General features: G+C 35.7%; 1 protein-coding gene across 4 annotated transcripts in view; it reads left to right on the forward strand.

The window, feature by feature from the left end:
- Window positions 1–15,948, forward strand: part of DPP10 (dipeptidyl peptidase like 10) — a 481,130-nt gene that overhangs the window by 164,183 nt on the left and 300,999 nt on the right. Inside the window, exon 1 of one of the 4 annotated variants that reach the window (XM_084523651.1) lies at window positions 11,828–11,857. The exons of 1 other annotated variant lie outside the window; for it this stretch is intronic. In XM_084523651.1, coding sequence (XP_084379777.1) covers window positions 11,852–11,857 — 6 coding nt within the window. In that variant the 5' untranslated portion in view covers window positions 11,828–11,851. Of the gene's footprint in view, window positions 1–11,827; window positions 11,858–11,923; window positions 12,118–15,948 lie in introns of those variants that run through there. 2 more of the 4 variants (XM_084523652.1, XM_084523653.1) reach the window with 2 other exon arrangements.

Below are 15,948 nucleotides of genomic sequence, written 5' to 3' on the forward strand. Positions count from 1 at the left end.
TTAAGAATTCATGTTTGAATAAAATACATCTACAGAGAATTAATGCTGTTGACCTTTTAACGTAAGCCCTCTGTTCCCTACAGTCAGTTCAGAGTGCACATTTAGTAGGCTACATGTCTTTATGTGATTCATTAATCTTATGGCTGCATAGGTAAGACAACACCAATAAAATTTTAGGAGACTCTTGGGAGTACCAAATTAATATGTCTGAGTGCTGCCAATTTTAATTTATATAATACATTCTCTTTTATATAGTAGATCTTCAGTTTATTTCTGGTTATTTTGAATAGAAAATTCTCCTTTTCAGAGTGAGGAGAGCCCATGAGGACCTGTTGGACTTCTAGTCCACTATGAGGTTATAGGTTGAATGGCAGTTAGTGAAGATACTGCCATAGGTGGCCACTTGTATGTGTTTTCTCAATTCAGTTTGGCCTGTTCTTTTGATTTTTGCTGCTTGCTGTCCTAAATATTTTATTGAATATTTGTACAGATCCTTTAAAGAAATACTAAAGTCCAGCTAGCTTAGATACAATGACAACAGGAGCCTGCTGCTGGTCCAGTATATTTGTTTCAAAACTATAGGAATAAAATGAACAACAAAAAAATACATATAAAACTGATTTTTACATTAATGAATCTATATACATGTACACAGTCTGAAAAAAAGAAATCTAGGTAGCAGGAAAGGCCTCAGTGTGTCCCTCTTCTTTTGCCTTGTCCACCACCTTACATTTGGTGAGCACACAGTGAAATTTCATTGCTAGCTGTGGAGGGGAGCCTGCTAAATCATTAGGGAGCTCTGTCTACATTGCTCTCTGTCCTTTCCTGCTGCCTTTTGAACTTCAGTTAATGTGTGAATGTGTGCAGCTGCTGACTTCCTCCCTTTCTGACATTAAATTGAATGAGGGCAATTTTTCTGAGGAAACCTGGGTGATTGAGAGGTTTGCAGATGTCAGGTCTGCTCATGGCAACATTGCTCCCAGGTGCAGGCTGCTGGTGTCTGTATTTCCCCTGTGTGCTTGGGGTGCCGCCTGCTAACAGGTCCTGTCTGTCCTCCTGCTGGCAGTGTCATGTGCGTTTTGTAAGATTTATTTAAAATGGGAAGTAATTTTTCCTTTGAAGCTTCTGACAGCTGGGGAGATAGTTTGCAGGCTTTCCACAAACAGTTGATAAGCTATTGGAGCTGTTATGTGCATTATATCAAGCCAATATTGTTTACACCTAATAGATACAATTCAGTGTTTCATAATAATGAATATTTAGAGTGACTCTGCCATGCATTTTAAGAAAGATTTTTTTTTTTTAATTATTTTCAATACTGTGAAGGAATGCATAATATTTGCAAGAGAAATTACTAAATTTAGTCTTTTATGTCAAGAGATTTATAAAAATTATGGAAATCAATTTGATAAATGAAAATGATACTTCAACCTCATTATTAATAATCATTTTTTGCTCTATCTTTCACTCGGATTCTGACCTCAAGTTTTATCATAGCTGTGTTCTGATTTCAGCAGTAATTACTCTTGACTCTAGACAGTACAGAAAGATTCAGAACTGGCTCTCAGTTCCATAACCCAAGACAAAATGCCAGTCTGAAAACCAACTCTTTTTTTTTTTTTTTTTTTTTTTTTTTAATCAGGATCAAGCAGGAATACTTCTCATCTCACACAGTGAATCTAGCCATTCAAAAACCTAAGCAGGATAGGGGCAATTTTAAGCACTTCTGAAAATGTCTGGGTTTTATGGTGTTCACCAGGAATGCCCAGGGCAACACACTGCGATGGTGACTGTTCTGAACAGCAACTTCCTGAGATGAATCCCTGGCATGAGCATAGCAGGGCTTTGTGCTGCCCCACCATGATGAAGAGATCCATGTAGTGAAGAGCTATTGCTGTGCGTGTTGACTAAATGTTCTTTGTCTTTGTATAGATATGGAGCGTTATGGATGTTATTGCATCTTTTTTTTTTTTTTTTCTCTTTAATGTGAGTATAATACTTCTAAACTTCTTTACATGTTTTAAGAATCAAGTTTGATGACAGAAATTTGTAGAAAAGACAGAAAGGTAAAGATTTGACCTGCACAGTAAGCAAGAATTCTGTAGACAAAGATGCATATCTAGACCACTTGTATGCACTAATTATGCATCGACAACCTCTTCTGGCTTCATCCATTTGCAGTGTTGAGGTTTTAACAAATCACATTCATTTCACAAGGCTGCTTAATGTTCTCCTTGATGTGCAAACCTTTGGAAACATTGAATATCTTCTCATGTTCTCATTGATGCGCTAATCAGCTAAAGGACACACATGTTTTGTTATAAGAACAAACAAAGTGCATCTGCTTGAGGGATCAGAGAAAGATACAAGGTTTGACAGCTGTAGCCTTCTAAAATAGACTGGACTAAAATGAAATTTTACAGAACGAGCTGTTACTGTTGTGATAGTCGTTTTTCATCTAAATAACATTTGCACCAAAGACATCTCTGAAACAGTGACATATTAATAAGATATCTGCATGTTTGCATTTGTGTAGTAATATAGTGGAGCTACAAATGCTCCATCAAGATCTAAAAATTGATTTTGCGATATGTCAGGAGAATATAAATGAGATAAACTAGAAATTAAAATGCTAAGGCTCAATAATAAAAAATAATAAGCTAAAGCACAGAGGTGAGAAAGCAATTATGGTATCATATTTACTTTGTATCAACTTAAGCCCCACAAAGCTAAAATGTTACTCTTATCCAGAGGTTTCAGAAATTTCACTATGTTTTTTTTCCAAGAACCATGATTTTTCCCTGAAAAATGTTCTTCGAAGTAACAAACATTTTGTTTTTAAATGTCTCATTCCAGTGGTAATTAACTCCATTCTTAATAAAACATTATAAATTCCCCCTTCCAATACAGTCAATCTTAGCCATAGTTTAATTTCTAATAAGTGAAGGATATTTTTTTAACATAAAAATATCATTTCCATGATTAAAGGGTCCCTAATATCCATGTATTCTTACCAAGATGTGAATGTACTCCTGCTTTTTTTGCCTAGCCTCCCTTCCTATCTTTTTGTATCTAATCTTGAATGCTGTCTCATGCTTTCCCATCAAATTCTTCTGTCATCTGCTCTTCCATCGTGGTTTCTTCCCCTAATATTCATTTATATCAGCAGCCACTGAATTTTAGCAGTGCCATGGAGATACAAAACAAATCTGTAGGCCAACGTTTGGGCAGCAATGCTATATAGCAACTGACCTTTGGGTGAGAAAAACAATACATATATTCTTTTGTAGTTTCCAAAACTCATCAGAGTGTCTAAGACGGGATTTCTGATGGAATCTGGCAGAACAAACTCCTGCACTTCCATGCCATATATGCATTCAACTTAAATACAATATAGTGTGTTGGGCTTTTTTGAAAGAGTGAGTTAGAATACATTGTTCTGCAGTATGATTTTTTTTTAAATGTCCTATGTATTTCTGAAATATGCTGTCAATCAACTCATGCACATCCAGAAAAAGACCTAATAAAAAGTGGCAGCTGAAAACTAATACTCCAAACTGTCACCAGCTAATTAATTTTCTCATTCATATTCTAACTACACTCCCAACTTCCATGAACCTCTGCCAGGGAACTTGACAATAAAATGTTCATTTAAAATTCTTAACAATAAAGAAAATATTGCAAGGTTGGAAATAAACAGAATAACCTTGGATGACACTGGTGTCTTTAGTCTGCACATTTTACATTTGCAATTATACAAGAATATTGTCATCCCTTTGAAACAGTGGTAAAATCATAGCAACTGAGAAGCTTGTCTTATTCTGGGACAAATGGAATTGGCCCATATTGGCCCAATATTAGAACTTCTCAGAACCACTCTTTTTTCTTCTCCCTATGTCTTTAAGGATATCAGACAAACCAATGGTTCATCAAGCTCTTACAATGTTATACTACTTATATTAAATGATTTATTTAGAGACTGGCCTGCAAGCTTGGTATCCACCTACAAGTCATTACTTTTAGTTGCAGTTACTGAATTCAACAACAAGATTTTTGAATGTACTAATGTACCTAAAGGTGCAGCTAATGAGATGTATTAGAAAACATCTAAGGACCTAAATCCCTAAATACTAAAGCACTGTAGAAACAATTTGAGACATTATCTGCATTGCTAAGTATCTGTAAAACTCCAGCACAACTACACACATAATTGTAGATTGCTGGAGTCTGGCTGTGTTCTTACTTCCCCTGTGAAAGCCTATTCATTTAATTACATAGTGTATAAAATTTATAGTTGTTTACGTACACCATACCTGGAATTATGCACTGGTGTTCATCAGGAAACCTGTGTATAGAATTTCTGCACTGGTAACTTTGCACCCTGGTTTCTTGTGTTGTTTTGCTGTCTGGTTAAACGATGTGTTTGTGGGAGCTCTGTTGTGCTGGGATCCAATCTGACACCATAAAAACATTCCAGACAACAATGTATTTTCTGACACAGCAAGTAAAAAAAAATCACCTAACTTTCTCTAAGATGCTGCTTGGTTTGGAAATTGAAAAATTGCTTGAAACTATGCTAAGAATTGAAAGTAAATGAAATGGAAATACAATATATTATAATGAGACAGATGTGAGCTTGTTTTCCCTAGCGCAGGTTCATGGACTGCTCATTCACTTGGTCTGCCTGACATTTAAGTTTGAGTAAATTCAGTGGTTTATAAGAAAAGCATCTGTTGTTGAAATGACAATAGCAAGATACAATACCAAGGAAAAAGAATCTAATTGTTATTAGGTATTACACCAGAATGTCAATGAAGGGGCTTTCATTGTGTTGAGATTCTGGCATCAGCCTGGATATTAAATTGGCCAGCTCATCAGGGAATATAGCACATTAGTGAGTGATTCAGCTGTGACTGAGTGTGTGCATTAAAATGTGTGACTTAGAAAGTTTCTAATGCTATAAATCAAAAAGAGATTTAATACACAACACATTCATGGAGGGAGTATAATATAAATCAGTGTGCTTTAATTCTACTAACTTTAACCTTTAATGACATTAGGCTCACTCTTTATTTATTTTATTATTTGTTTATTTCTTTTTAACAGAGATCATCACGTTATTGTCATGTTTACTGTCCACTCTGTAGCACAGATAAAAGCTTAATTTTTTGCCTTAGTCAACCTGAACGAGCTGTAAAGCCTACAGATTATAGCTTTTGGTTTAAAGCTCTGTATTTGGGCACGTTCAGCAACTGAATAGTGGGGGTTGCTGTTAATGACTTTTAATTAAATCAAAAAGCTCTGAGATCATAAACCTGCTGACTTCATTTCCTTTTTCCAGTGCACTTCAAAAAAGTAATTACTGTACTGCACATATAGGCAAATCTTGTAAAATACCCTCAAGATGCAACTCAAAATTAAGACTACTGGTAATGAACAAAGTCTGTAATGTTTTTCGGTAAAGAAGTGAAGCAAAAGTTAGGATATTCTTCACAGCACATTTGGGAATGATTTTATTTCTGTTCTATTTTTTAAATAAGAATTCACAAGAGCCTGCATGTTCAAGCTTGGAGAAGGTTAAATGTAAGTCTAATTTTCTATCTTTTTTTTTTTTTTTTTTTTTTTTCCATGATTAGTTTCTTATCACTGAAGCAAATGTAAGGCCAGTACTGTACAAGTCTTTACATTTGATATTCTTAGTTTTCATCACTAAAATTAGGCCAAAAACCTTATCACAAAATACTGAGAATGTATAGAAAATGAACACAACTTTTGTCACAGGAGTGTCAGAAAAGTGAAAGGCCACAAAGATGAACAACAATATAAAAATATATTTTATTTTACTCAAAATATTTGAATCTATTTTTCGGGTGATTTAACATCACCTCCATCTTCTCCTGTCTATCTCGTTCACCAACTTTTTTAGTTTCTTCTTTTTGGGCCAAAAAGACATTTTGAAGTAAAAGATCTGAAAATATAAATTACCTATCAGATTTTCTTTTCTGAAATAAATTTTGTGCTAATTCCATTATTTCCTGATTTTGGGAAGCATTTGTAGTCATGGCATGCCTGCTTTTTTGGGCAGGCAAAGGTAGTTTTAATGCAAAATATTCCTGACTTTGTATTTTCTCAGGGAGTAATTCTTGGTACAAATTAATTTATATGCCCTGTTTTCCCTCATACTTATTTTTTTTAATCATATTTATTCATTTATTTATTTATTTTTACTGCAGTGGTGGGTGCAGGACATACACAGCAGAGCCCTGTTAGCCCAGTTCTGCACATGACCTGAAATCTCCTAAGCACAGGATTCTTGTTTTGATTTAATTGTAGTATTTTTTTGTTACTTCATCTACGTTTTCAGCCAGATGTCTTGTGCCCTTTATTCTTCTGATATAATCAACAAATACGTGCCTTATTTTATTTTTCAGCCCTATTCTAAACAGGGGACAAACTGGTGCTTTTTACTCTCCTGCTGTTTTACAGCAGTGTTTTACCCTGGCCTTGTACAGAGTGAAAAAACATGACAATTTCTTCTGAATTTTAAGAACATTAAAAAGTGTTCAGTCCATGAAGTCAAGGAAGTCTTGGTAGCTGAATGTTCACTCTAATTGTGTTTCACTTTTTCTCACTCCTTGAAAATCCAGTAGGTATTTTCCTTAGCAGTTAAGGACCCTGCTGTTTCTATAAAATGCTTTAATCTGCATATATGCTGCTTTCAGGGTTTGTGTAAAGCTTTAATATTAATTTGAATAGAAGGAACAGTTTTGTGCATGGTTGCTTTTGAATTAAGACGACAGTATTTTGGAGGTAGAGGTGTGAAATACTTCATTACCACCTAGCAGCTAAAAAGCAGTATCTATACAAGGTCAGGAACCAATACAGTTGTTGCTGGAAAGAGTAAATATTTTTATTTTATTTATTTTATTTTTTTTTTTTTACTTTTATGCTATTTTTATCATTTTATTTTTCAAGTAGCCTAAAGTAAATATGTGAAAAATCATGAAACAGACAAAGCCAACTGCTCCTCCCAGGTCTCCCAGCCTCTACCTCTGGTGGCTTCCTGTGACAGAAGTCACATCTTTAGAAACCTCTGAGGATTTTTCTTCCCTGACCAGGCCACCTTCTCTATGAACCGCTATAAAGCATTGACATTTACAGTGTCTTGTGGCAAGGATTTCCACAGTCTAACTACAGCTGTCTGAAGGACAAAACTTCATTTTATTTGTTTACTGCCTTCCCTTCCTGTGTGTATTGGTAGAGGCAGTGAACAGCGGCCATCCAACCCCTTCGTCCTAGGCTGTATCTGCATTTGAGATGCATACAGAAGCTTGAGAGAGAGCTGTTCAGAGATGTCTCTGGTAAACAAATATGTAACATGGCAAGATACGCAGGATAGGCTCTGATCCTTTCATGAAAATCTGATCAGGAGTCTTGCAACAGCCAGGGACTGTCCTTCAGAAACGTTACCCCTACCCTTAGGCATTGCCTTCACCATAAACACCACATGGACTGTTTTTTGTTGGACTCGGGATAGTATGTCCTGAAAGACAGCAATTTTTTTTTTTTCAGAGTCTCAGGGTCAGCATTCTGCATCCCTTCAAGATGTTAATTTCCAACACAGGAACTAGCACGGAGGAAGAGCTCAAAGGCTATGTCTCCCAGCTCAGAAAATGTTTCTATCCTCTGGATTATGCTATCTGCTTGTACCAGTACTGTGTTACATCTTTAGCTGTAAGAAATTCTTCACAGCACAGAGGAAATTCTGTTTGCTTCATTACAATTCAAAAAAATATATATATATAATTATCTAGAAAGAACAGACACAGTGTCCCAGTTTTATAGCTTCTATTTGCACAGATAAATGTAAATGTGAACATCTCATACCTATCAGTACCCTGCTAAGTTTGGCAGCCACTTGAGGTTTTGTTTTGTTTTTCTGTATTTTTAAGAGAGTGGAATTAGTTGTCTAAAATGCAGGTGTGAAGGTAAAAGTTGTAACTATGCTGTTAATATTCAATTTATAACATTAGTTCGTGAGGAGATTAATAATTTGCTTGGTATTAGGAAGGCACTACAATGTACTGAAGTAAGAAGAACATTTAGAAAATGACAATGTAGGTGGAGTACTGTTTATCTTGTTTTTTCAATCCTTCCTCAATTTCAATCGTGACTTAATTTAAAAATTGACAATGTGTAGCCTCAGATGAAGGAGTCATCTATAGATTAGTGCTGTTGCATTGCCTCACAGCATAACCTTTTTTAACACAGGAATTTGGAAATACGTTTTACCTTGAGGAAGGTAAAATACCATTATTTTATTCCAATGTAGCTTAGTCAGTGTATGCTTCAGAAATGCAGCCTGTGGAGAGTGGGCAGGACTACAGAGGTCTCTCTGCTTTGAGATTGCATGTTGCTGGATGTCAGGAAGATTGGTCCACGGCTGGGGACTGTGGAAGTGACTATAATTTATTGTAATTGCTATCTGACTAACACAGCTAACTTCCAAGACCGCATCTTTGTTTCCTTGCAGTACTGCTGATAACCACACTTCATCTTTCAGCTAAGTCTTGATTTATTGAAAGTATTTAGGTGGTATTGGACTTCAGTTAGGTGGTAATTACTGGAAGAATACTGCTCTTTTAAAAGACATTTAAATACAGGCATTTTATATCTGATTACTGATCATTACCTTCTGAACTGAATTACAGGCATTCACAAAGACCTTTACTAGACCACAGCAGGTGAAATTATCTGAAAATTTAAGTATTTTAACTAAAATATACCTATATTGTGTGGTTTCCCAAAAAAAAAAAAAAAAAAAAAAAAAAGTAAAAATAATGTTTCAATTACTTGCTCAAACCTAGGCTCTCACATGTTCATGCTCTATGGAAATGTCATGGAAATGACATTTTTTTTTCTGGGATGTTCATAGTTTTTAATAAATTAGATTTTTGTTTTAACCTGAAAATATGGTTTTGGGTTCCATGGATTAGTTTTTTACTTTTGCTACCTTTCCTTTCTGTCCCAACCCCATCCCAGGGAATAATATGGGGACATTTATGACATAGTGTGACATTTCATACCAGTACAACGTGGATATTTTATTTTTTATCTGGTGAGAACAGCTCAGTAGTAGAAACATTTTAGTCATGGTGTTTGGCTCCTTTCATCTGTCTGCATTGAAAACATTTTGCTCAGCTGGACTACATTTTAGAAATGCAAAATACAGGATAATAGATATAGGCTGTTTACATATAAGGACTAATCTGAGCTCTCTGGAAACTCACCAGTACTACTTACAGTAACATCTGAGGAATAAACACATCGTTATTAATTATTTTAAATGGATATTAATAGTAATGATTTATAAACATCTTTTAAAGAACAAGAGGACACCAAAGACTAATATTAGCAATTGCATTCTTAGCTTTCCAGTAGCACATATCATAGACCAAAAACTTCTTTACATAAATGTCACAGTTTAGTAGGTGTTTTGCTTGTAGTTCTCCCTAGAAAGTTCATTTTTTTTTCAGGAGGTAATATGACTAACAAAAGATTACTATTTAAAGAATTAAGATACTGCATTCTTTGGGAGGAAAGGAAATGTTAAAACTGCCTTTTTGTATATAAATATTTCCATGGAAATTCAGTAACAATTCTAGCCTTGTAAAATGGAAACTTCTCTCCTCTGTATTTGTGTGCAGAGGTGATGGTTCCACATGCTCTGTTTGCAGTGAGCCTCATGCCTCACTAGCATGGTCCATCTATTTTTGTTGATAAAGAAGGTTACACTTTTCATACCGGATCCTTGCTCCTTCTGGGAAGCACCATCCAGAAGAGCATTTTTGTATGGAAGAGTGCACAGACATCAGCAAGGCAGTGCTTCTCTGTAGTCACTGTACCATAGGGGTGGCACTATATAGAACTGAAGAAACATTGCTTTGGATGGACATCATAGCAGCATCCTTTCCAAGCAGCAATGTATGTATATAGAAAGAACTTTCCAGTGCAGGCAAAATCTTGATCTGTGATGCATTTCAATTGACTCCTATGCTAATTTTCACTAGAGCATGAGTCTGTTCAAATCAGTTTGCAACAAATGGGATCAACAAATAGTAAAGAAGAATGAGGTTTATACAAGAATAGCCATTTATTCATTTGGCATGTAACCTTTGCGTATTAAGATTTTTCATATACTTTCTTCCCAAAATTCTCTGTTTCAAAGTAAATTATGCAGTGCTCAGTCTCATTAAGCGCTCACTGCTTTGCTTCCATGGAAAGCAGGCTCCATTAAACATCTAATGGTGTTCACGGGAAGCAGAGGTAAAAACAGGCTGACAGGAGGCGTTCTCTTCTTGACTGGAAAAGCTATATGAGCTTCAATGACTGTAATAAAGTTGGCTAGGGTCAGATTAAAAAATAAAATAAATAATAATTCCATCACCTATTTACTCTGTTTTTTAATCAATGACTAATGACTTTCTGGTGCCTTTTAGTAAGAAATGAATATCCATATTGGATAGTATTTGGCAAGATAAGGAGTGTAATTACTAGAAAAAAAATAGATCACCTGTCTATAACATCATTTTCTAGAGTTTTATGTGTAATGAAGAAGTAGCGATATTTGCAGCTGTCCTTTCTTTAAGAAAATAAAGCAGTTGCAGGTGAGTAGTCAGGTGCAATATTGGCTGGAATGTCAAGCACTGGGAGAAGGTACTACTGACATTCTTCCAAATATCATTTAAAGGGATTTATAAATGTGTCATAGACCATAAGAATAAATTTCAAGTTACTTCACTAAAATTAAAAAGCTGGATTTAGCAATTATATTTTATATTAGACAAACTGTGTTGCTTCATTTGTTCCAAGAGAAAGTTGTCATTATCTGAGAGAGAAGTAATGTATTACGAAATCATGCTAGGTTTGAAACAGTGAAGCACAATTGACAGTATTCTAATTTTAAAAGTAATTAGAAAAGTCAATACTAATAGGAAGAATAATTGCAAATGAAATTTTACAGAGTAAAGGGCTGTTCTGTGGAGGTTTTTTCTAAAAGATGACACCTTGGATAAATAATTGACCAAATGAGCAATTTGCAGTTTGAGAACGTAAAATGTGAATGCCAGTTCAATAAAGGGGAAAAAAACAAAACCATAGCCATCACAATATCTTTACTGGCAAGGTTATTCCATATGGCAGCAAGCTACTAAATCTAGCATTTTTATCCCCACCAGTATACTGGAACTAAAGGAAGATCTCATCATACTTTGCTGGAAACATAACTGAGAAAATCACTAAATTAGAGAGGCCTGATTTGAAAGCTCTTAACCAAGCTGTCAAAGAATGTGACCTTTCCTACTCTCTGAACCCTGAAAGTACTGTGAAATGGAAGGGTGTTTATAATGAGTGAAAGTTGACCCAAAACAGTGAGTGCTGTCTGTCTGTTTTCCCAGTAGTAGAAATAACAGATGCCTTCTCCAGGACAAAGCAGGAAATGTTGCCAGCTGTTTCTTGGCAAATGCTAACACATGCAGATCTTGGGTATTAGATGGTATCTGCCAGTGGTTTGTAATCAGCAGGGCCTTGGGTATGGAGTGGAGGCAGAGCCTATTGTCCTAACTTGAGCTCTTTCTGGTAAGGGCAAGGACACACTTTTCAAGTTCTTTAAGATGTAAATGGTGAGAACTAGGAGCAGAGTGCTTTCAGCTGGTGAAGACAAAACAGGTGGAGGTAGCTGCTCGGACTCCCTTCTTTTCCTTCTTTCCTTCAGCTGGGTGGCTGAAGATCAGGTGAGAGCTCACCCTTGCTCGTTTAGGTAGAAGGAGCACCATCACCTTGTGCCTTGGCCATGAAGGTATGCAGCTGTGTGTGCTTAGCAGCAACCAGAGCTAATTAAAGAAAGCATGTCAGGAAGAAGGAGGGAGAGTAGGATATCAGAAAGAACCTGAGAGTACATGCTTAAGCAGTAGTGAAAGCAGCATGATTTCCAGTTGAAGTAAACGAGACAGTGCAAGGAAGCTTTTAAAAGAAGTGAGAGGAAAATGTTGTGGTTTGATATACAGAAAATGACTGGTGCTGGAACTGGAGGCTATTTGGAATCAGACGGAAGGTAAAGTGAGTAGAGAGTTGGATTTGTCAGTGTGTGATACTAAGATAGTACTGTAAATATAACACCATGTGTGAATGAAGTTACCAAGTGAACGAGGAGGGTTGAAGTATCAAATAGCACTGAATAATATTAGAAGAGACTCCAGGTGAACTGGAAGATAGCAATAAATGTCAAAGGAGTGTTGAGATGGAAGAGAGGAATAATAGACAGTGAGGTGGATGCCTGACCAAGAGAAATTGGAGTAGCAAAGAAGGAGATAAATTTTTAGGGTTAAACAGAAAAATAAGCCCCCTCAAAATGTTTCATTGCTCCAAACTCTAATTTTGGCCGATAGATTCGATTCATGTGATGCTGCATGTTCTATTTCTAGTGAATGAGGAATGATTGCACAGCTTGCAATAAACTATCAGCACTCACACAATACAAATACAAAGTTCCTCAATTGTTTGATGGAGGCTCTCTGGGCACCTAATACAGCTCTCAAAAAAAAAATCAGAGAAAAGGCAGATGTGGTCTGCTCCTTCCCTGCTCTTTCTCTCCACAAAAATTTGCACATAGGAAGAATTTTCTGCATGATCTTCTTTGTTTGTTTTAGGATCAAACTATTTATTTCATGAAATTGAAGTTTAAATCCCCATCAGTTGCTAATGCAGAAGTTTTTCATGTTCATAGTTATATGAACATAATAGCTTATCTAATTTTTGTCTTAATATTGATATTTTGTTCACGTATTTGTCTTGGTCTTTTGTTCTCATAATGATTTCTGAAGTGTTCTTATTTTTTAAAATCAGCAAAACTAAAATGAAATAAAAATGCATCAGTCCTCCCTTTAGTTTCACCAGTATAATTAAAGGGCGTTAGATAAAGACTGATACTGTATCCTGTAGCTGAGAGGTAAGTAGATGTTTTACAGCTATAATAATTTGACTTATGCCAAGAAATCTGGTATTGCTTGATAAATGTGGCCTTAGTTATAGAAACTATGAACAACTGTATTATCCCCTGAAATATATGCAGATAAATCCCTGCTGTTGAGACAATGATCAAAGGAAAGTTTTCTGCTGAAGATCCTGTGAAGTGTTTAGGAAAAAAGATATTTTGGAAAACAAAGTGCTGCATTATGTGATCCCTTGTTGGGAAGGTGTTTTCTATGGAACATATCTGAATATTTCAGGCTGCTACTGCCTAATACTACTTCTACTGATCACCTGAGACAGTCCATATATTCCATACATATATTCACATACACAAATATATGTGAAACTGTGGGTTGTGGGGAAAGAGGAAAAAGTGATTTATGTTGGTCTGAATAGTATTAAGTTAAACCTACTTAGTGATTTTTTTTTTTTTTTTTTTTGGCGGCATTGAATTAAACACATTGGTTGGGAATCTGTGATATTTTTTTAATATGCTTGATAGCTAAGATTGTGTTGTAATTAGGTGTCACATCGTGAAAGCTCTTCTGCCACACACCTTGACTATTATTATCAGATTTAAAAATTAATTTACAGAAACTAATGTTAACCAGGCTTTTGAGTACTCTTAAAATTCCAAAGAGTAAACAATTCTCATGATAACACTTCTGCTGTCATAATATTCATTAATTTTTAAGCAATACACAACGTGTTGCAACATAAAAAAAAAAAAAAAAAAGATCTAGTGTTGTAAAGAACATAAATACAGGTTCAAAAAACATTGCAGATAGTGTATATTTTAAATAACCCAAACGTGCCACTAAAATAAGTTATGATGCTTGTCATCAAAAGAAACTCAGATTTAGCATGTGGATATAATGCAATTAAAATGGAAAAATAAATTTTTAAGTAAATGCTAGCATTCAGAGGCAATTGGGAAGTTGACACTTAATCTGGAAGCCCTGATCCTTATTGTCAGATCAGCTAAAGAGATGCTGTATGAAGTGGCTGTCAAATTACATGCTTTAGCAGTTTTTGTAATTGAAATGGTTGCACATAATAACTGTATCATGTCTGGGTACTCTGTATCTAATGCAGCACTGGAATGAATTTTGATTATTTTTTTTTCCTGTATGTTTCCTTTTTCTTTCCTTGGATACCGGAATAATCACAAAAAGGTGGATCGTTACACCTCTGATGAGCGTCAGAAAGTTCTGCTGTTGTTACTGTTACTTGGTTGGCTTTGATTTTTTTGAGGGGAAATTTATTTTTCTTTCAAGTCTAGAGACATCTATTCCAAATCAGTAAATGGATGAAAGACTATGGAGGTGGATCAGGGGCAGCTGTGATAACTGAAATAAATAGTTCTTACTGGGTAGTCCTTGGCCTCTAATGGTAAGTGGAGCATTAATTAAGTATAAAAGAACCCAGGTGGTTTTGTGGCTTCAGCGGGGACTCCAGTGCTGGGGTGTTTCAGATTTTGTGGGCATACAGAACCCTCTGACCTGCCACGTGGCAATAGATGAGAGAAAAGAATGAGCAAAGGCAGAGATGAGCTTCATTCACGTGTGTGCCAACGTAATTTGTGTGTGTCTGTTAATCCATGTGCCTGGCTCTGTCCCTAAAGCTCAATCTTTTGCAGTGTAGAAGGAGCAAGTAAAGTGTTAATCACAAGCACATGCAACAAAGGAAAATGTCTCTTACCTCTGCAAAGAATGCTACAGGTGCATGTGCCAGTTTAACAGGCTGCATAGTGCTTGGGTTTTCATAAACACAGCTTGCATCAACTGAAGAGTGAGCCTGCTTCATAGACATGGCAGTCTAAGGAAACAGGACTTGTGGATTGTGTTAATCTCAGTTTTGATCCTAATTTTTTAGTCTGTTTTGTCTCTATGCTTATTTCTGTTGAGTGTACCTTGTTGTGTTCTACTTTATCTGCTTGTTATTTCTTTCTTGTTTCTGTGTTTGTTTGTTCGTCTTTGACCTCAGTTATTTTGGAACAAACTCTTCCTATCCTGTATTGTTAGAAAGTGGAATATTGGAGCAAAAGAGAAAGCATGTGCAGGAATTTATTTTCACTGAATTTGTGTGTCATAGCAGTAAATAGTTGATATTCACCTGTTGGATGACATTAGTTTCTATTTGCTGATTTTCCCCTAACTGTCAACGTAAAATGATGGTACACAATTACCAAAATTTCCCTTGAAAATGTATCCTAGTGACTAACTATATTATATGCTGAACTCATAATCCTAGTATTAGTTATCTCTTTGTAAATATAACAAAGGCAGTGTTCAGTATCACTGTACTGGAACACTTTATGGTTTAGCATGGTATAACCATGGGAGAGCAATTGAAGAAACTTTTTAGTATTGCATTTCTGTCCTGAAATTATTTCTGCACGTTTCTAAGAAATTAATGATTTTAGGAGGGAAAAATATCTAACCTAGTAGTGTGTATGTGCATTGCATGTTAGCACAGCTGGTTGTAGGGTATTTGGCATTGCCATGGGAGAATGAATGTTAACGTGGGAGTAAAAGAGCAACTCTGTTTAGATGCCTGCAAATCACCCTGGCATATTGGTTTGTGGATTGTGTGGACTAGGTGAGGTAAATAGAAGATCCAGCATGTGATTTTTTTTTTTCTACACTGTGGAGATGTAATTATTTAGGAAGCCAATACATAACAAGAACTCTTTATTAATAAAGATTTGCAAGATCAGTGTGCAAGTGTAGTGGCAACACCTGATCTGACGAGCATGGAGAGAATGGGAGATACATATAGGTAGATATCATAGTTCATACTTGTCTGTGATATAAACATGGTCTAGGCTATATTTTTTTTTTACAAAGGTTGCCTTAAGAAGATTTTTGTCATCATTTAAATAAGTCTCATGAAGATAACAGATAATGTTGACGTGAA

This window comes from Aythya ferina (assembly GCF_964211825.1).
Source record: "Aythya ferina genome assembly, chromosome: 6".
NCBI classification, from domain to species: Eukaryota; Metazoa; Chordata; class Aves; order Anseriformes; family Anatidae; genus Aythya; species Aythya ferina.